Consider the following 19565-nt stretch of genomic DNA (forward strand, 5'->3'; position numbering starts at 1 on the left):
CAAGAATGAGCGGTGACGAAGGACGTGATGACTGTCGGAAAGCGTATTGACTAGGAGCCGTAACCTAGATTTGCTTTTTCGTTGCGGAAACTTGGAAGGCCAAAAAGCTAGCATGGGCCGGACTGCCCATTGGCAATTCGATTCTCAGTATTCAAGCACTCGCCACGCAGATACCCGGAGGTTGCTGTTTTGATGATATGTACCATTTTTAGAACACGGCACTTGGAAGCCGCAGGTTTTGTGCCGAGTCGTATTGGATGGGGAAGTGTGAATGGATTCAAATGCGCACAGGTCTCCCTCAGAACCCGTATCATGAGCGGAAATCCCACTCAGGCTGCAGAGTCTCGTGAGTCGTCTGGATATGGGCGTCACACCGGCTCACAGGTAGTTGCTTGCTTGACCTTCAGTTTACATTGAAGGAGTGCTGTTTCCGAATGTGACATATGAGTAGTGGCGCTGCCGACTAGTCAAGACGTGCTACTGGACAGTCGGTGTGAGTTGGGTATACTTGCAGGTGTGTCGTAGAGCAGGGCATTGATCAGGGAAAGCGTGCTAAATCTGACAAGCGGGAAGGCCGCAGCAATGTGTAGTTTGAGGACCACGGTCAACAGGTGGAAAGCTGTATTTGATGGATGGTCACACGTGACAGCTCTACCTCCAGGGACCACATTTAAACGCGCCAGGGGGCTTCCGCTCTTCTTCCACGTCGTGGACCATGCAAGCTCCTCCAGTCTACACTGCTGAGCGCACTAGCGCTGATGCTCCTTCAGGCGTTTCCGAAGCACCGCCTGCGTATTCTGCTCCAGACACATTCAATGTCGGCGGCAAGCAAACAAAGCGGCCATTCGTCAATGTTTCTCAACTGAAGGGCCATCTGGCCCTTATGCACGAATTTGCGGAGCTCAAACTCAAGGTTGAAGGTCTTTCCGCCCAAGAGGCAACGGTGCAGCGTCTTCCTACAGATAAAGATAGGCGATGGGCGTATTTCGTTGGGTTGGCTGTGGAGAGGTTCGCGTTCACCGTTGGGTTTGCCGCCCTCTTGTCGCTTACGGTGTTTCCTAGATTCGAGAAATGGTGCAAAACCTTGGAACCTGCTGAGTATGAGAAAGGCCTCGCGACGCTCCTGCCCCCGGTCGACGTTATCATGGTACCCTTCTAGCTTCCTTCTACTGACCGTTGCTTATCTGTGTAGGTCTGGCACTCGTATCTACTCAATCCCAGGCTTGTGGCGCTATTTTAACTTTCTTTCATATCTTGAACTAGTCAACAGTTGGTTTGATGAGGATGTCCTCCGACATGATGCACTCAAGGGGCTAGCTAATGCGAGCATTGCTTTTGGCGCTTCTTTGGTAAGTTTGAATTGCACAACTGCGAGCCAAAAAAAATTAATTCCAATTTTTAGGATGGTCAACTGAGCGAAATCCTTTCTACTGAGCCGCTGCAACAGCGCCTGGACCACTGGCTCAAGGCCACACTTACCCCTTACGACCCATTGGAGGCGTCTAGCCAAATGGTTACCAAGGAAGTTGCTTGCCCAAGATGCCGCGCCGTTGTTTATGCTCGTATGTTTGTTGAGCGTCTGTCTCCAAGCCTTTATTTGACCTTGATTTCAGCGTATATGACGGAAGAGGGAACCGGGTATCTGCAGGAGGGCTTCAGTATCGCGTGTTCTCGAGATAATTGCACCTGCGAAATAACACGTGATACTCTCGCTCTCCGCAAGTTTGCCAACGATTTGGCAAAACCAGACACTGGTAAAGCACCTAGTATGATGGCGTGAGTCGTTTTGTCCAATCTACTGACTGAATATTGAAAGCTTAACAGCGGGACTGTCCATACTGCGACTAATGTCAAGGATCTCAGTCGAGGACACATTGTCAAAGCCACCATGTTGCAAGCATACAGCATGAGGCGTCCGACAAAGACGGGAACCAAGGAACCTATGTCGGACGAGCAATATGCTCTTTTCCTGATGGAAAAGGCCAATTGGCAGCTTAGTCGGCTGAAGTCTCTGTGTGCGATGCAGATGAAAGGTCAAGGTGGTCGACTGTAAGTAATTTCTTACTACTTGATTGAAGCCCTAGAAACTGACGAATCTTAGGATTGGCAGAATCTCAAGCGCTTACTCAGATGATAAGATCTTCTCCGTTGAGCTTGTTGGCTCCGTTCTTCGACAAGGCTCCTTTGTGGGCAAGATGTATGATCTCCAGTGGACCCAACCGGGCTTTTTTGACAGCGCGGAGGATGAAATCGCGTTGCAGCATACTATTGCTCGATATCATGCGTATGTTTTATGACCGCCTTTTTTCCCTGTCATCTAATCTGGTTCTTAGGTTCATTGACCTCATGTCCTCCTCGCCTGCCTCCTTCTTCGTCCCAACTCTCGACATCGATCTCGCCTGGCATACTCATCAATTGCAACCCCGGATTGTATGACTTGTTGTTCTATTTTCTCGTGAAGATACTGACGTTTACCATGTAGTATGCCGAGGACACTACTAAATATGTCGGTCGCTTTATTGACCAGTAAGGAAATCCCGCATCGTATTCTTGAGGTGCTCACTTGTTGGCTTGTAGCAGCGGCAATGTCGAGGAGTCACTCCTAGCAACATCTTTCGATGTTACCTGCCGTGCTTGGAAGAATCGTTTCGGCGTTTCTTACCATCATTGTGGATGTCCACTTCCCGGAGAGACGCTTGGTCAGCGTCTCTCCCGCCTCGTTGGACATGGTTCCAATCCATCATATCTTGTTCCTCCCAATCGGGACGATATTCTAGCTGCCACCCACCCTTCTGACCACAATGCGGTATTTGCGTTTCATCACAAGGCGCAAAGCGAAGCGGCACAACGGCGGCGTCGGGAGAAGATCGCCAAGCGAGCCCAGCGAGATGAGGCGAATGGGACAAAGAAGCGTGACGTCGTCCATGACCCGGCCTTCCTCGTCCCAGTGCCCCTTTACTATGGGGCTGGTGTCGCTGGTTGCGCTGCTTTTGGAGGGAGTGTCGTGAATGGAGGTATTGGGGTGGGAGCTTGTGCTGCGGTACCCTTTTTTTTGTCAGTCTTTCTTTCGCCCTGATGGTCCGATAGGGAGTGGGAGCTTGTAGTTCTGGTAATGCCGCTTGCGGTTCAGGTGAATTTCCTCGTTTTTGAGTGATCTGGCAAGCTGAAGCCACGTTTCATAGCTGGAGGTTGTGGAGGGGCTGGCTGTGGTATGTTTCCATATCCGCTCAACCTCATATCGTTCGACTAATGCTTCTTTCAGGTGGTGGTTGCGGAGGTGGAGGTTGTGGAGGAGGCGGTTGTGGCGGGGGAGGGAGTTGAACGTATGTTTTTTCTCGTTGTACACTGTACTGACACTCTTCGGTGAATGCTATGTTGTAAGACCCCGCGGATGCAACTCAGAATCAAGACTCGCGGAAGTCAGGCGGAAAAGAGAGGGCTGTTTCAGACCGCCAGCCGCTATAAAGCGGGGGCTAACGTCACCGCTTGATTCGTCGTTTGTCTTCGCACATTCATCATGAGCTCCAATTCGACCGTGACCATGGACACACCGTTCCTCACCTCAAACCATCTCACGTAGGACTTAATGTCTATAGCCCGTTTAGTCTCCGGTTAACGACTCCTCCACAGACCCCTCATTGTTGGGAGTTGGCTCGCTGTCCTCTTTCTCACCGCGCAGGTTTTCCTGCTCGGAAAATACTTCTCGTCGAAGAACGGGAAGTCCGACCACTGGTTGCTCAAGTTCGGCCTCATCATCGACTTGCTTGCGAACCTGGCGGGGACCGCCGCTTCTTGTGCGGCGACATATCTGTATACCGTCTCCTATTGGGTGCGTGCATCTTCCCATTTGCTTCTCAGACTGAGATGGTCAGGGGAACGAGGACAAGCTTGCCCAAAGGAAATGGCCCGTTTTCGTGGTGGTGTTTGCCACCGGCGTGGTCGTTGCGATCTCGCAGCTGTTCATGATTGTCCGATACTTGTGTTTGTGAGTATGGCGCTGCTTGCTCTCATCTGAGCTTACCCATGCCCTAGAACGAGACACTACTCGGTGTTCTGCTTCATATTCGTCATCTACCTTGCGTCGGTCGCGGGCATCATCGCCACGGGCATCCTGCTTATCATTCTTCCCGACTTCGAGACGAACGACTTGACGGTCATCTTCTTCGGCGGGGCGCTGGTGGGGACGACGCTGGAGACCTTCTTGACGACGCTTCTGATGTTCATCCATCGCAAACGAGAAGGGAGCGACTACTTGTCTCCGCAATCAATGTAGGTTTCCTTGTTTTGGTGTGGCTCGAGTTAACATGAATTGTAGCTGGCCCAAACGATTTGTGCGGGGCCTAATCGAAACCGGGGCGCTCATGCTTGTCCTGGTCGTTGTTGGTTTCGCGACAGCGTTCGGCCCTGTCTCGGAGTGGCGAGGTCAGTTTGTTTTAATATTATGACTAGGAAACTTAACGATAGCAGTATGGATCCCCTGCGGCATGCTTCTGGCGCCAGTCTACGCGTGCACTATGCTGCATATCCTCTGCATGCGGCCCGAACCCGCTCCGGAGCCCATCATGTCGCAGACGCCGTTCACGCGTCCGTTCACGCGCGTAAGTGCCATCGCAGCTTGTATAATCATCTAAAAGCTCTACAGACTATTCCAAGTGCCACGGTGATGGAAGACTCTGACGCGTTCCGCCTTACGCGCAAACGGATGGCGCTGTTCCGCAACGCGAGCAAGGCGAATCTTGACTCGTCGTCTGACGTCAGCCGCAACCTCAACAACGAGCTGGACGACATGGAGAAGGGGGTTGTTCGGCACTCGGACTCGGACTCTTCGGACTACGAGGAGGAGGAGGCGGATGGTGAGTCGGCGTATGACGAGGAGATCCGTATGCCGCGGCCGCCGAGTGATGAGGATGACATTGTGCTTGGTCAGCACGAAGAGCCGTTGGGAGAGTTGGAGGAGGAAGAGGAGGAGGAAGAGGAAGAGGAAGATTCAGAGGAGGAATATCCCGAGGAAGAAGAAGAGGAGGAGGATGAACAGGAGATGACGGAGTCTGAGCGGGGGAGTATCAGCAGGAGCCGCGGGAAGACATCTCCAAGTACTACCATGACGAGCCAGAGGAAGAGGAGCAGGAGGAGGAGCAGGAAGAAGAGGAGGATGCATTCCGCATTCCGTCACGTGCTGCTACACCGTCGGAGGGCGAGGGGAGTCAGCGTCGGATGACGATATCGGCGCCCTTCCTTACGCCCGCTGGGCAGACGCCGAACTGGTAGTAGGGAGGCTGTTTGTTAGTTGATGCTCTGTTTCTTCAAAGAAATATTATGATATATTTTGAAAATGCGACCTTTGTATCACATGACAACATGACCTCAACCACCATCTCCAGTCTGCCAGCCGAGCTGCTGGCTGAGATATTCGCGCATTCCTTGCCAGAACTACACTCGAGTCCCAGAATACACAACTCTCCGCTGCTCTTGACACGTGTCAGTCGGCTCTGGCACGATGTTGCACTTGCCACTCCAGTGCTGTGGGCGACCTTCTCGACCACGTTTGCGTCCAGCAAGAACATTTTACCGCTCGAAATCGTAGAACGGTGGCTGTCGCGATCGCAAAATCTCCCGCTGTCGATCTACGTTGACGATTCTATCGACTACGAGTCCACCGACCCGGACCCACACCTCTGGGCATTCTATGAGCAGTTGTGTCGCCATGCGCAGCGATGGCAGGATGTGACCCTCAACATCCCTTTTACCCTTCTTTGGCGTCTTCCTATTCAACAGCCTTTGGAAATGCTGGAGCGCCTCAAAATGGGGCGCGATGAGGAGGGTCAGTCAGTCTCCGACCGCCAAATCACCGCTTTCATGACAGCTCCTCGACTGCGCGTTGCGGATATCGTTCTGGATGTAGACGAGGTAATGACTGCCCAGGGACTCGCGCTCCCGTGGGCCCAGTTGTCTGTCTTCCGTGGCCGGCTGTTCAACTGGAACGAGTGTCTATACGTTTTGGCGCAGGCCACGTGTCTTGCGGAATGCGAATTCAATGATGTTGTTGGCGGGTATGTCCCAGGCGACGGGGTAGTCGCCCCGTCACTCCAAGTACTTCGGTTAGACGCGTCTGGGCTGCACAAGTGCACGCGTTTAATGTCGTGGGTGACGGTCCCCAACCTCAGGAAATTTGCCTTGGGGTCAAAGACACAAACCACCCCGGACCACATCACGTGGCCCGTCTTCCGTCGTTTCCTCTCGCGGTCCTCATGTGCCCTCACCCACCTCCACATCTCCGCCAACACGTCGTTCAGCGAATGGGACCAGCTCGTGTCGCGCCACTCTCTCTTCCCTCTACTAGAGCACCTCGAAATATTCTGGTTTCATGACGACTCCAACCTCGCGCCACTAATCCAAACTTCGGACGCCGGGGCCCCACTGCCGCGACTGCATACGGTTGTCTTACACTCCCAGACGTCACCAAAGGACGCATCGCTCATGAACATCATCTCTCTTTTGTTTGCGCGAACGGCGGAGGACTGGCCAGCGACAAGACTGAGTCGGTTTGAGTACAAGTGGGACATCACTTTAGACACTGAATATCTCGTTGCAATCGACGAAACGGTCTGGGCTCGTGTCGCTGTGCTTCGTGACCAAGGAGTGCGCATTTTCATCGGTTCAATGGAGGCGTATCGAGCTGTTGTCTAAGTATCACTTCAGTGAATGAATATTATTATGGAAGTGGCTGGTCATGAAGCCTTGGTTTTTTTCTTTTTCTTGGGAGTTTCAGTACCCTCATCGCCCTTGCGCTTTTTCGACCTGATCTTCTCCACTACTTTTGGTTGCTCCACTTCCTCCTGTTCACCAGTCTTCCTCTTGCCAAAGCCCGCACCATACGGTACAAATGAGTGTTTTAGCAACTCCTTTGGGTGCATCTCCCGTGGCGGGTTCTGGTAGACGGGCATACTCCCTGTCGGTGTCGCCTCTTGCGCAGCGATCACAAGGGTACGGGCTATGGCTTTGGGGGCTGGAAGAAAATTAACTCGGCGTGATAGATGGCTTGATGCCAAAACTCACCGGCATACAGCCGCCCCTTCTTGCTCCTTCGCGGCAGCAGACACGAGACACCCTTGATTTCCTCCCCACACACCGGCAGCTCAGTCTCGTCCGACTCGCCCAATGTCCACACATCGTACGCCATCCGCTTCCGCGGTATTGTCCCAATCTTCGCCGTCTTGCCCGCCTCCTTCGGCACGTGAAGCTCCGCGCTCTCTAAGTATTTCGGCTTCACCTGAGATCCCCGTCAGAAAAACAAAGAAGAGAACAAAAAACGCACCCCGTCTGGAATCCGGATCAGCCACAGCTCGTTGTCCTCGTCCGCATTCAGCGCGTCCCAGTCAAATTCGCCGAGGTCAGCAGACGTGTCCAGTAAAACGGCGCCGGGCGGAGGCTTGTATGCCCAGTTTTCATCGACGCCTTCGTTTCTGCCCGCGTCTGCCTGCTTGGCTTTCTGTGCAGCTTTAGACTTGTTGCCTTTGGCGAGTGGCAGGTGTTCTGGGAGGTCCTCAGATGACGCGCGCGAGGATGAAGAGGCTGCGGAGGAGGAGGACATGACGGATGAAAATATACCTGTGATCGAGGATTGTCACGGCGTGACATCACATGTTTGTTCAGGCAAATTCCCGCTCGACCCCGTTTCATGGGATTAACTCAATGAGCAGAGACACGTCCTATCCAAGGGGCAGTCCACAGCCAAAGCAGCTTCAGCACCTATCGACCGAAACATTACTGCTATAGCTAGACGACAAACACTCAAAAATAAAATGAGCCCAATGCAGGCCAATGCTGACGAAATGTATCACATGACCGTGAACCAACATGACGACAACGACCATGGCCAGTCTGCCAGTTGAGCTGCTGTCCGAGATTTTCGTGCATTCTATGCCAGAAACACATTCAAACGCCAGCATCCATGACTCGCCGCTGCTTCTGACGCGTGTCTGCCGACTCTGGCGCGATCTTGCCTTTGCTACCCCAGTGCTGTGGGCGGCCTTCTCCATCGAGTTGGTATCCGACAAGAAGATTTTATCGCCTAACAATGCGAACTTGTGGCTCTCGCGATCGCAAAACCTTCCTTTGTCGATATACGTTGAAGATTCCAGTGTCTCCGAGCCTGACCTGCAACGATGGGCATTCTACGAGGAACTGTGCCGACACGCCCATCGATGGCAGGATGTGACTCTCAACATACCATTCACGATCCTTTGGCGCCTCCCTATTCAACATCGTGGGGCACTGGTGATGCTAGAACGGCTCAAGATGGGACGTGATGAAGGTGAACAGTACGTTCCGGACCACAGAGTCACGACCTTCATGACGGCTCCTCAGCTGAGGGCTGTCGATATAACGCTGGACGCCGACCAAACAGTTAATGTCCAGGGAATTAGTCTTCCTTGGGCCCAGTTGACGGTCTTCCGCGGTCGACCGTTCGCTACTGACGAGTGTTTGTTCGTTTTGCTCCAGGCCACGCGCCTTACCGAATGCGAATTCGACGATATCATTGAAGGGAACTCGTATGAGTATGTGGTTGCTCCATCACTTCAAGTTCTTCGCCTCGACTCGTTTCCATTGCACACATGCGCACCAGTAATGTCGTTACTCACTGTCCCCACCCTCAGAAAATTGGCTTTGGGATCAAAGACGCAAAATGCCCCAGGCGATATCGTGTGGCCCGCCTTCCGACGTTTCCTCTCGAGGTCTTCATGCTCACTCACCCACCTCCTCATCTCCGCCAACACGTCCGTCAGCGAATGGGATAGGATCATGCTGCACTACTCTCTCTTCCCTCTACTAGAGCACCTCGAAATATTCTGGTTTCATGAGGACTCCAATATCGTGCCGCTAATCCAGACTTCAGACACCGGGACCCCACTGCCGCGACTGCATGCAATTGTCTTGCACTCCCAAACATCACCGAAGGAGGCATCGCTCATGAACATCATCTCTCTTCTGTTTGCGCGAACGGCAGATGATTGGCCGGCGACAAGCCTCCGTCGGTTTGAATACACGTGGGATACCGTTCTAGAAACCAAGTATCTTCTCGACGAAACGGTCCGGGCTCTGACGAGATGTCGTGAAATCCTCGCATGTGTGCCTTTTCGTTTTGGAGGAAGCAACTATTCTCAGGGACACTGGCAGCCATTGATTTCCTATGTAACTGTGGCTACACTCTAAACTTTTTCGTGACTTTTTTCCTTTCAGTGAATCATCCGACGAACGTCTGGGAGAGCATTATTGTATTGGATTCTCTCTGATACCTTGGCGCCGGCTAGATTGGATTGGAAGCCCGCCAGTTCAACCAGCTCTCTGACTTGGGACGGCTTTTCCGAACCTCCGATTCCCTTCGCCTCGACTGCACATGCATGTTTTCGATTCCAACAAGTCACCATAAACCATTGGATCAACGACATTGTGTCTCTTTACTCCCAGTCACACATATATCCAACAAGTGAACAGAAGCGCATGGGACATCCTCGGCCTTGCAACAATTTGAATACATCTATTCAGGACGAGACAGCGGCAAGGCGACCCTTATCCTGACGAAACCGTCCAAAGCCACCTCAAAATCCTCCACAACAGAGGCTCATGTGTAGAATTTCGTCCATTCGTAGACTCGCCACGAATGGTAGGATTGATCCCTTGCCTCGCCAATTTCGTTCAAGCGATTAGTTAGTCCGACCGAGGCATCGGCTACTTAGTTTAGTCGTCCTGCGTTTGTGTTGTATGCCATGATGTAATGTGGTGTGCATTTAGTATATTTTGCACCATTATCGTATCGACACAACAACTTCCCTTAGAATGATCATCGTAACAAGTGCTTTCTTGGAGTAGTAGTCGTCGCGTCACGATAAACCCCTTGGATCCTTCCGTTCCAGTGTGTTTGGGGGTTTGTCAGATAGCTGTGTCCGGATGCCGACAAAGATTGTCCCTCGAGGATGCGGAAGATTTTCGCTGTGGATTGACCGGACTTTCATCAATAGAAGACGGAGGGCAGTGTAGCTCTACAGCGCTAACTTCCGGGTACTCGGCAACCTGTGAGCCATGTTTCATGTGATGGGGATATGCAGTTGTCAGAAGAAACGAGTGGCGGCTGGTATGCATTGTCGTCCGATGAGTCCGAATGTTGATATCGAAGACCACAGCCAGTTGCATTTTGTTGGTTTGTTCTCTGATGCCCAAGGGCAACAGATATCGGGCGGGGATCACGGTGTCGTACAGTCCAGCCTTGCGGGTGGCTTCTAAGGTGCCAAAGATGAGGGACAATGTAGCCTGTTGCAGTAAAGCAAGTCTGCTTTTGAATAGTGGGTGCTCGCCGCACTCGGCAACTGAAACGTGAAAAGTGATTGTTTCATTCCGTCCTTCCGTCCGCACGAGGCTTGTGGGTAAAGAGAGAAGGGGAAAGCGAAGAGTTGGACCACCTGTCGTTCAAGACGAGGGAGATAAGCAATGCGCCTCATGCGCCATCGCGGCGTTTAGTATCGACCGCCGGCGACAGCAAGGCTTGGCTGTGAACCCTCGGCGAAATATGGTGCCTTGCGACGTGCATCGACCCACAAAGGACGGAAATATTAATGGAAAATGCCGCGGCGGCAGAGAAGCCAACTTGAACGTGGTTGGTCTTCATTGACGGCGTTATGTACTCTGTCGTCCCCATAAGAGTATGATCGCGAGTGAGCCCGAACGATTTGCCGTATTGAGAAGGTCGACCCGTAAGTAAGTCAAAAGGAAGAGACGGAACGACCGCTTCAGTCGTGGACGATTCTTCAAGTTAGAACAACTTGCTATCTGGCGTGTTCAGGGACATCTTGAGAGGGTAAGATTACGATATATGCATTACAGTTGTGGCGGTAAGTGAGAAACGTTGGGTGGAGTTAAGAGCAGGACAGCGGGGACAGCGACAACTATTGTGGTCGGTGGAGTTTGAGACGGAGGATGCGGGGAGAACCGGATCGGGCATTTTCCGGCTGCTCCGAATAAAGCACGTGCAACAAATCCCGTTTCCTGCCGCCACGCAAAATCTTCCGCTGGGCCAGCGCTAGGCCGTACTCGCTACCATGGGCGTTGCTGAAGAGCTAGAACATCTCAAGTCGCTGGTCTCTCAGCTGACAGACAAAATAAAGCAAATAGAGGCTGCCACGAAGGCACCGTCCACCCGCACCCCCTCTGAGCAACTCCGCACTATCCTTGTTGGTCCCCCTGGTGCTGGTACGTTATTCTTAATACCCAGTTCATATTTCCTTCGCTAAAGCTGCGCAGGCAAGGGTACTCAGGCTCCCCGGATACGCGACGAATTCTGTGTTTGCCATCTGGCCACAGGAGACATGCTTCGTGAGCAAGTGGCCCAGAAGACTCCCCTCGGACTCGCGGCAAAGAAGATCATGGACGCCGGTGGCCTCGTTTCCGACGAGATTATGGTCGGCATGATCAAGGACCAACTGGAAAACAACAAGGACTGCAAGAACGGGTCAGTTTGCTGGCGTCATATAAAACGTCGACCGCAGCTAAATGTCTCCCAGCTTTGTATTGGACGGCTTCCCCCGCACTGTTCCTCAGGCCCAGAAGCTCGACGGCATGCTCGAAGCGCGGAAAGAAAAGCTCAACTCGGTTGTCCAGTTGCAAATAGACGACAAGCTGCTCATTTCGCGTATTACTGGTCGTCTGATCCACCCTGCCAGTGGGAGAACGTACCACCGCGAATTCCAGTGAGTATCGTGCGGTCTTCCAGTAGTTTTCTCTGGCTGATGGAATATAGCCCGCCAAAGAAGCCTATGACGGACGATGTCACCGGCGAACCTCTTGTTCAGCGGTCGGACGATAATGTAGACACCTTGACAAAGCGGTTGGGCACGTTCCACTCCCAGACTGGACCCGTCGTCGACTATTATAAGGCAAAGGGTATTTGGCACGGGATTGATGCGGCACAGTCCCCGACTGTTGTTTGGGACAATCTTCGCAAGATTTTCGTCGGGAAACCATAGATTTTAATTGTGTAGCTGTACAGTTCACAACGAAGTTTCCTAGCTGTTTCCTAGCGTCCTGATTATGGTAGCCGATGATGTAAACTTGTGAGAACAGTGTCTCAAACGAGATCTTCGCCAGATCTTCGTTGAGAAGGTTTCTCCGTTAAATAGCAATGAACCTGTCACAGCGCGCCTATCCTCTTCTGTCTCTTATTATGCCGTCGAGAAAACCGACGAGTGCTGTTCCTCTCCAGCGCGGCTCAGCGTGCCTTAGTTGTCGGTGCGTGTGGTTAACACTGATTGTGACCCACTCTAACTTGTCCTTGATCTCATTTCAGTCGCCGCAAACTAAAATGCGATGGGACACGGCCAATCTGTACGCAATGCACCAAAATGACTCGCGAGTGCGAATACGACGATAAGAAACAGAAATCGCGGACCCAGAAGCTTAAAGAGAAACTCTCTATGCTGGAACAACGACTCCGAGAACTGGAGGCAGAGAATGGTGGCGCAATGTCGCCTGACTCGGGCTCAGACTCCAACTCGCTGCTGGGTCTTCCCCTGACCCAAAATTCGTCGCCAGAAATCCCCGCAGCCTTGTCTCTGTCGCCGACCATGTTTCCGGTCCTCGACTCAGATTTACTTGGGGGAAACTTCGATAACCTCTTCGATAATGCTTGGTCCAGCTCGTCCGGATCGTCATTATATGGCAATAATTCGGGCTATGGTACGCCTGGTAATATGGAGCTCGACCCGAGCACTCTACTGTTAGACGATGACTCCGACCAAGCCATTCCCCCATTTCTCGAGATGTCACCTTTCTCCAGCCTTGCCTCAACCTCTGAATTCCCCTACATGCCGAGATGGAACCCTCAGGAACCACTACCCTATGAGAGCAAGAAGATTCTGTGCGTCGTTAGTGCTTCCCGCCAATGTCAGATAAAACTTACCCGGCTCTAGATTGGATATATTTCTGGCCCACCGCCACCAATGTTGGTTCGACGGCTCTGTCGAGCGCTTCTCCCTTTCCAACACCGCACATCAGTTCGGCTTTGAACCACATCCGTCTCTCATGAATGCCGTGTATTTGCTCGCCTGCCATTTCGCGCGATCGCCATACTGCACGGAAATCGAACCCGTGTTCTTCTCACGCACACTACACGAAATAACAGTCGCCCTCGATAACTCAGATCGCTTGGTCGATGTTGTTCAGGCGTCGTGTCTATTGGCTGTCTACCTTTACATCAACTGCCGCTCGTTGGAGGGCTACTGTCATTCCTTCTCCGCTGCCCGACTCGCCGTCGGTCTGGGAATGCACCAAATCAAACGTTTCTTACCGCTCGACGACATGAACGGAGCAGCCGTAGAAGATATCACGCCAATCCCGATTCCCCCGCCGCGTGACCGGGCCGAAGTTGCCGATAGGATATCAGCGTTCTGGCAGGTATTTATGGTGGACCGGTGTTGGAGCGTCGCGAGTGGACTCCCAGTGGCCCTTCCAGATGGCGACTGCCCGCAAGTACGGATAACTACTCCGTGGCCATCATCTTCGTTCGACCCAGTCCCCCCTACTACCCTTTTCGGAGCCGCCGCCAACACGGTTAGCGAGCTTTTCGAGCATCAGCCGGTGATATCGCTGGAGTCGGATGCATTACATATGCCCACTCTACGCGCCAAAGCTGCTGCCTTCTATGAACGGACCTATCGACTGGCCTCAGGTGCGTTCCTGTGTGTGTTCTGGTGGTCGGGAGCTGAAATGTGCCGCAGCCTCGAAGAAGTCTGACGTCTATTGGGCTGACCACCACTCGGCCGAACTGGCGTTGCAGCGATTCTCGATGAACCTCCCCGCGTTTGTCGGCTACGAAGCGTGGCGAACGACTGCTCCATTAATCGATGTCGACTTGTTTGCGGTTCATACGATGATGCATGTGGCAACTTTGCATCTATATAAGGACTCCCCCGGTCCTGAAACGTTCCAGGCAGGAAACCTGGTCCTGTCTTACATCAGACAGCTCAATGACGGGGACTACGAGTATCTTGATCCAATTCTCAGCGTGCGTTTCCATCTTCCTTTTCGGACAGTTAACTGAGCAATGTTCAGTCATGCTGGTCAACCACTGCTCGCGCGTACATCCAAATGATGAAAATCGCGGGCCACCAGATAGAATCGGTGGTCATGTACTCCCTCTCCGTCATAGAACAGGAGCTTGAGGTCATTCTCAACGCCATGAAGACACTGAGCGCCTTTTTCCCGTTATCAGGTACATTGATCATTCGCTTCTCTGTCCGTTCTCTCATCACGCTTCTCCCAGGCGACCATGCGATGAAAGTAGAGCAAGAGGCTGCTCATGCGCGGACTAATCTAGCGCTATAAAGTATAACAAATGTTATTGATCCTACTCTATATCCTTCGCTTTTAGTGGATACCAAATCGCAATGTACTTTTACCACTGCAATTCAACTTTTGTGCTTCTTTTGTCCGCCGACAGCCACCCATGCTTTAGGTCGCCGTTCATTTTCTTCAAGTCGCCGGATTGGCGGCGGGCCCGCCTACCGGGAGAAGTATAATCGGCCCGAGACCGGGCAGCGGGCAGATCGAAGCAACCCCGTGGGTGCCTCGCGTCCCAGAAAGGGTATCGACGGGGTGAATATATTCTCGAGCTGGAACGGCGCCGGCTACTAACCGCAGTTGTGGCATGGTGGCCACCAATTACCGTCCTGGTCGCATGGTGCAAAGCAAGAAAGTTACACCCTTCCCAATGTCGATGATTCAGAGAAGGCACTCGCTTAAGCGAGATGTAGGGTCCAAGTCGGGTGGCTGTACATGTTGCGCAATGCGCACTGGTAGGCGAGCCTCAATGTTCAAATTGTTCAATTACTTACCTTCGCCGTGGCACATTATCACATAGATATAGAGGTTTTGTGCAACAATCGACAAGCGTGCTGCTTGGAGAGATGTAGCGCCAGGTTTGCAGAACGCACTCACGCCATTGACAGAGTCGAGAAGATTTTCAAGTCGAAGTCCTAGTTGAGTAATTTCCTGTAATTTCGTCGTCGCCACGAGTCGCGTAGCATTGGAATTAAACGTGGTTGATACAGGTTCAAGGTCGGGTGGCTGTAACTAGGGTTGGCAGACGTTGTTTGTCCTGTCTGCCATTGTCTGGGCTTAGGTGCGGTTTGAGGAAGGCAAACCACACGTGAGATCAATTCTCGTCACAGGTCGTCACACCAATGTCATGATGACTGCGACCACAACTCATGTCTTCGTCGGCCACACTCGACGAACTGCAACGCACGATAGTGTCTCTCCAGCGAGACCGGGATGAACTCGTGGCAAGTCTGGCCCAAGTCAACCTCTCCCTTTCGCGGGCACGAGCAGAGTATTCCGCCGAGAAGAATCGCACAGCGCTAATATCGTCCATCTTACCCAACGAAATTCTGGCCAAGATATTCGAGTTTGGAAGGAATCTTAACGCTCCAGGCGATGTTCCGTTTGAGATTGTCGTCAGCCAAGTAATTGCGCGTTGGAGGGTTGTGGCTATTGAAACGCCGTCGTTGTGGAACATCCTCATCGTTTCAAGTGCGAAGCAGTCTACTTCGCCTTGGCTGGCGGCTTATATGGCCCGTGCCAAAGTATGTCGTTTGAATTACTTGAATGTGGCTAACAATCCCAAGGCTTGTCCACTTGAAATTAAATTCAGTTTCGGGAAAGATATCTGGATGCCTGAGCAGCAAGTATGGGACGTGTTAATCTCCGCAGTCGACCGATGGCGCTCTTTGACAATCTCCGTTGACCTCAACGACGCGGTCCTATACAACACGCTAGCGCATCTGGAGCCCCTCCATGCACCATTGCTGGAGGAAATTCGCATTCGAGCTACCTACGACAACAGCCCCATGATATCGCAAGGCTTCCGTAACTCTGAGGATTGTTTTTTGGCTGGCGCGCCACTTTTGACGAGTATGGAGCTCGAAGGGACATACCTTTATGCGAATTGGCCTCCCTTAACCGGCTTGACTACTCTCCATCTCCACAAATTCAGACGCTCTGCCCGTCCAAACTGGGATCAACTTAGCGAGCTTTTGACCTCCCCAGTGGTGCTTTTGAATCTTTCTGTCTATGGAGATGTTGTTCGCGGAAGAACACCCGACGACTTTGAAATCAGACTGCCATATCTACGCTCGCTCCGAATACGTGGAACTGGGCTCTTGGGGGATCGAGCTTCAGACCTTCTTCTCAGTATTGTGGCCCCATCCGTGCAGTCGTTAACGCTGTATGACATGGTTGACGCTGACCTGGTTAGCGTTTTCGAGCATGTCCCCGCGCCGCTTTTCGACTCTGTCACAACCCTTGCTATCTGTTTCCCCAATTTCAAAGCTGGCGATGCATACCTCAGGCTCTGTAGCATCTTCCCCTCCGTCACCAACCTCGTCGTTCTAGACCGCTGGCCGCGCTCTCTGCTTCTCCGTCTGGGGCACCCGCAGACCATAGATGGGGTCCCCGACCGATATATCTGGCCCCTGCTTTCGGACTTCGCCCTCTTCACTGGCAAAAGCGTCGAAGAAGATCTCCACCACATGGTCCAAGACCGGGCCGGTCACGTGCCGCTTCAGCAAATCCGCTTCGCGAATGGTGCGCCGATACCTGGTGTCAGTACCCAGGTGCTTGCGTTCGACCTTCCTTTGCCATGGCCTGCATGGCCTGAATGTCTGGAATAGAACTATTTATCATTGCTCTGATGCCTAAATGAATTGTGTCGACAAGATAGCTAAAACTGGGAGACTGACAGATCCCAGTTCCACTATGATTCAATCCCTCACGCTGTGCATGGTGTTCCTTCTTTCAAGCCTACTGATGCGCACTGCTCTGGCCGAAGACCTTGGCGTACTGCAATATCTTATCTGATCATCAGCGTCAGCTCACTTACATCATCCGGAAAGGCGCCCCCCCACGGAAGCGTGCGCCGCTTAGTGCGGCTCTTTTCCGAATGTCGGGTTGAACGTCGAGTTCCTACTTCCAATGTTAATGCTGAAACCAGGGTTTTTTCAAACTTATGCACCGTGCTACAGGCTTCCGCCTCACAATCCGATGGTTGGATATAACAAAAGACTTCATGTCTATAGCTGAATCTGTTGACAGGATGACGTTTTTCGGAATGGTCAATTGCATATAGACCGCGGCGTCTCCGAGAACTCATTGCTACTTAAACAAGCTCCCGTCCCGAATATGGGCTCACAGACAATGTCGACGCCCTCTCCTCGCCAGTCTAGAGAGATCCCTCTCAACAACGACATGAAACACGATGAAAACAGCCTTGTCGATTATGTTCCCAACAAGGATACTATTCTCAGTGGAATGCGCCTCGCTGTAGTCTTTGGTGCTATGTTTGTCTCCCTGGACATTTCTTTTATCATGGAGTCTCATTAAACCACACAGGCTGCTGGCTCTTTTTCTAATCGCACTAGACCAAACTATTTTATCAACCGCGCTACCTCGCATTGCCTCGGATTTCAGTGCATTCAACCTCCAAGGATGGGTTGCAACCTCGTTCATCTTGACCCAGACCGTCTTCCTCCTCTTCTATGGACAGCTACTGCGCATTTTCTCCGCGAAGTGGACACTCATTGCAGCCATAACAATATTCGAGGCTGGAAGCATTGTCTGCGGCGCTGCCAGCAATGTCAACCAACTCATTGCCGGAAGGGCGGTTTCGGGTGTCGGCGCTGCTGGAATTTGTGCGTCTCTATGTGATGCATGACTTTGTCGGACTCAGTCCAGATATAGACGTCTCTATGATCCAGATACTAGCTCAAGCAACCCGACTCGAAGACCGGCCTCGTCTTTTGGGATTGTTTGGCGTTATTTTTGGCCTTTCCAGTGTTATCGGACCATTAATTGGCAGTGCCTTCACGGATCACGTGCGATTTCCATTCTCCATAAAAAATTCACTCATAAGATAACATAGGTTACATGGAGGGTATGGTCTCATCTTTCAAATCTACGCATCCATAAGACCTTTGTAGTGGTGTTTCTTCATCAATATTCCTCTGGGCGGCCTCTCGATTGTTGTTGTGGCCGTGTTCCTCAAAGCATCGCCACCGCTTGGTTCGAGTGATACTGACCGCACATGGCGCACTCTCCGGCATCAAGTCTTTCGACTTGACTATGTTGGGGCAACGCTAGTTTCCGGTGCATTGACCTGCTTGTTGATAGCCTTGCAATGGGGCGGCAACACGAAACCGTGGGACGACAAAAGTGTCATCATCTGCTTCGTTTTGGGGGGTGTTTTGGCGATTGCAACGGGGGCTTGGGAGATTTGGATTGGCGTCGAACGCGCTATGGTCCCAACCACCATTTTCAAGTCTCTCTCAATCTACGCCATCATAGCCTACTGCTTCCTCTTGCGATTCACCCAACTCATCGTCCTATATTATATCCCGATCTACTACCAGGCTGTCCGCCACCACACGCCGACCCACTCCGGCATTGACCTGCTCCCCTTCATGTTTGGGACCGTTCTCACGCTCATCATTGCAGGCCAAATCGTCGGACGCTTCGGCCGCTACCGCTTTCTCTTGCTCATCTCTCCGGTTTTCCTCGCCGTTGGCATGGGGTTGCTCTACACCATCGATGTCTCAACCTCCAGCGCCAACATCATCGGATTCCAGATCATCGCTGGTATCGGCACGGGTATGGCCTTGCAAAACTCGCTTCTTGCGATGCAGGTCGAGTTCAGGGACAACAAGGCAGCCAAGTTTGTCGGGCAGGCGACGTCCGTGGCGACATTTGGCCAGTTCCTTGGCTCGACTCTGGGACTGGGTATTGCCGAGCCGGTGTTTGCAACACGACTGGCGAAGAACTTGCGCAAATACGCGCCAGACGCTCCTGTGTTTATTGTCAAGCAAAGTCCCACCGCGATTTACACCGCTATTCCACCAGAGATGATTGCTGGCGTCGTAAAGAGTTATGCGAAGGCGCTGCAAACCGTCTTTCTAATCGGGGTACCCATTGCTGGCTTGGGGTTGTTTGCTGCGCTGCTCATCAACGACCTCAAGATTGTCAAAACCGCCCCACGGGTTCCGCCAGAAGCGGAAAAACGCCGGCAGGAGCCTGCATAGATAATGATATTTGGACAACTCGACGCTAGTGTATCGTGCGACGCTTATAGTAATCTCATCTCATTTCCAGAATCTGTGTTCCTAGTCTTGGGCTGCTGCCAGAAGGTAGCTTAAGAGAATGCTCGCTCGACCAAGGACTTGGGTCACGCACCACAAACCAAATGCGGGGGGCAAGGGTCGATGATGCGTGCCTGTTTGGAATCAACATGGTTATTCTGGCGAGTCAGGGTCATTACAAACCTCCACTGGGTTGGCCTCTCGTTGAACGGGGGGCAGAGCGAATGCGACACCTGCGGAGACCAAAGCGAGGATTATGCTGGTGAACTTCATGGCTGGGGGAAGTTTGTTATCTTACCAGCGTCGACTGAAGCCGTATTTAAGGCTTTCGGGTCAGGTACATGATCTCCCTTTGAACCACTGGCAGTTCCGAGTAGGCAGTCGACGCCT

At 52.3% G+C, this 19565-nt stretch overlaps 7 protein-coding genes across 7 annotated transcripts; 6 read left to right on the plus strand and 1 right to left on the minus strand.

Moving 5' to 3' along the window:
- Positions 1 to 715: 715 nt before the first annotated feature.
- On the plus strand, positions 716 to 3250 carry MIND_01000000 (uncharacterized protein; the record flags this gene model as incomplete). Its single annotated transcript, XM_037366603.1, has 13 exons — positions 716 to 1008; positions 1063 to 1147; positions 1193 to 1221; positions 1271 to 1349; positions 1403 to 1562; positions 1614 to 1776; positions 1825 to 2049; positions 2102 to 2284; positions 2334 to 2430; positions 2483 to 2526; positions 2578 to 3040; positions 3088 to 3130; positions 3183 to 3250. 13 exons carry the CDS (start codon positions 716 to 718, stop codon positions 3248 to 3250), a joined length of 1932 nt encoding a protein of 643 aa, XP_037215997.1.
- Positions 3251 to 5358: 2108 nt separating this feature from the next.
- On the plus strand, positions 5359 to 6687 carry MIND_01000100 (uncharacterized protein; the record flags this gene model as incomplete). Its single annotated transcript, XM_037366604.1, has 1 exon — positions 5359 to 6687. The coding sequence occupies one exon, from the start codon at positions 5359 to 5361 to the stop codon at positions 6685 to 6687; it is 1329 nt and encodes a 442-aa protein (XP_037215998.1).
- Positions 6688 to 6728: 41 nt separating this feature from the next.
- Positions 6729 to 7591, minus strand: MIND_01000200 (uncharacterized protein; the record flags this gene model as incomplete). The annotated part of the gene is made up of 3 exons (XM_037366605.1): positions 6729 to 7006; positions 7057 to 7270; positions 7316 to 7591. 3 exons carry the CDS (start codon positions 7589 to 7591, stop codon positions 6729 to 6731), a joined length of 768 nt encoding a protein of 255 aa, XP_037215999.1.
- A 281-nt stretch (positions 7592 to 7872) lies between these two features.
- Positions 7873 to 9213, plus strand: MIND_01000300 (F-box domain-containing protein; the record flags this gene model as incomplete). Its single annotated transcript, XM_037366606.1, has 1 exon — positions 7873 to 9213. The coding sequence occupies one exon, from the start codon at positions 7873 to 7875 to the stop codon at positions 9211 to 9213; it is 1341 nt and encodes a 446-aa protein (XP_037216000.1).
- A 1880-nt stretch (positions 9214 to 11093) lies between these two features.
- On the plus strand, positions 11094 to 12017 carry MIND_01000400 (adenylate kinase; the record flags this gene model as incomplete). The annotated part of the gene is made up of 4 exons (XM_037366607.1): positions 11094 to 11244; positions 11296 to 11503; positions 11556 to 11741; positions 11792 to 12017. The coding sequence occupies 4 exons, from the start codon at positions 11094 to 11096 to the stop codon at positions 12015 to 12017; spliced, it is 771 nt and encodes a 256-aa protein (XP_037216001.1).
- Positions 12018 to 12214: 197 nt separating this feature from the next.
- On the plus strand, positions 12215 to 14373 carry MIND_01000500 (adenylate kinase; the record flags this gene model as incomplete). The annotated part of the gene is made up of 6 exons (XM_037366608.1): positions 12215 to 12279; positions 12338 to 12907; positions 12960 to 13717; positions 13767 to 14053; positions 14101 to 14260; positions 14312 to 14373. The coding sequence occupies 6 exons, from the start codon at positions 12215 to 12217 to the stop codon at positions 14371 to 14373; spliced, it is 1902 nt and encodes a 633-aa protein (XP_037216002.1).
- A 2715-nt stretch (positions 14374 to 17088) lies between these two features.
- On the plus strand, positions 17089 to 19118 carry MIND_01000600 (Major facilitator transporter-like protein; the record flags this gene model as incomplete). The annotated part of the gene is made up of 6 exons (XM_037366609.1): positions 17089 to 17091; positions 17140 to 17384; positions 17437 to 17735; positions 17785 to 17918; positions 17966 to 17977; positions 18024 to 19118. The coding sequence occupies 6 exons, from the start codon at positions 17089 to 17091 to the stop codon at positions 19116 to 19118; spliced, it is 1788 nt and encodes a 595-aa protein (XP_037216003.1).
- Between the last annotated feature and the right edge of the window lie 447 nt (positions 19119 to 19565).

This window comes from Mycena indigotica (assembly GCF_014461135.1).
Source record: "Mycena indigotica strain 171206Taipei chromosome Unknown Mind.scaff0009, whole genome shotgun sequence".
Lineage (NCBI taxonomy): Eukaryota > Fungi > Basidiomycota > Agaricomycetes > Agaricales > Mycenaceae > Mycena > Mycena indigotica.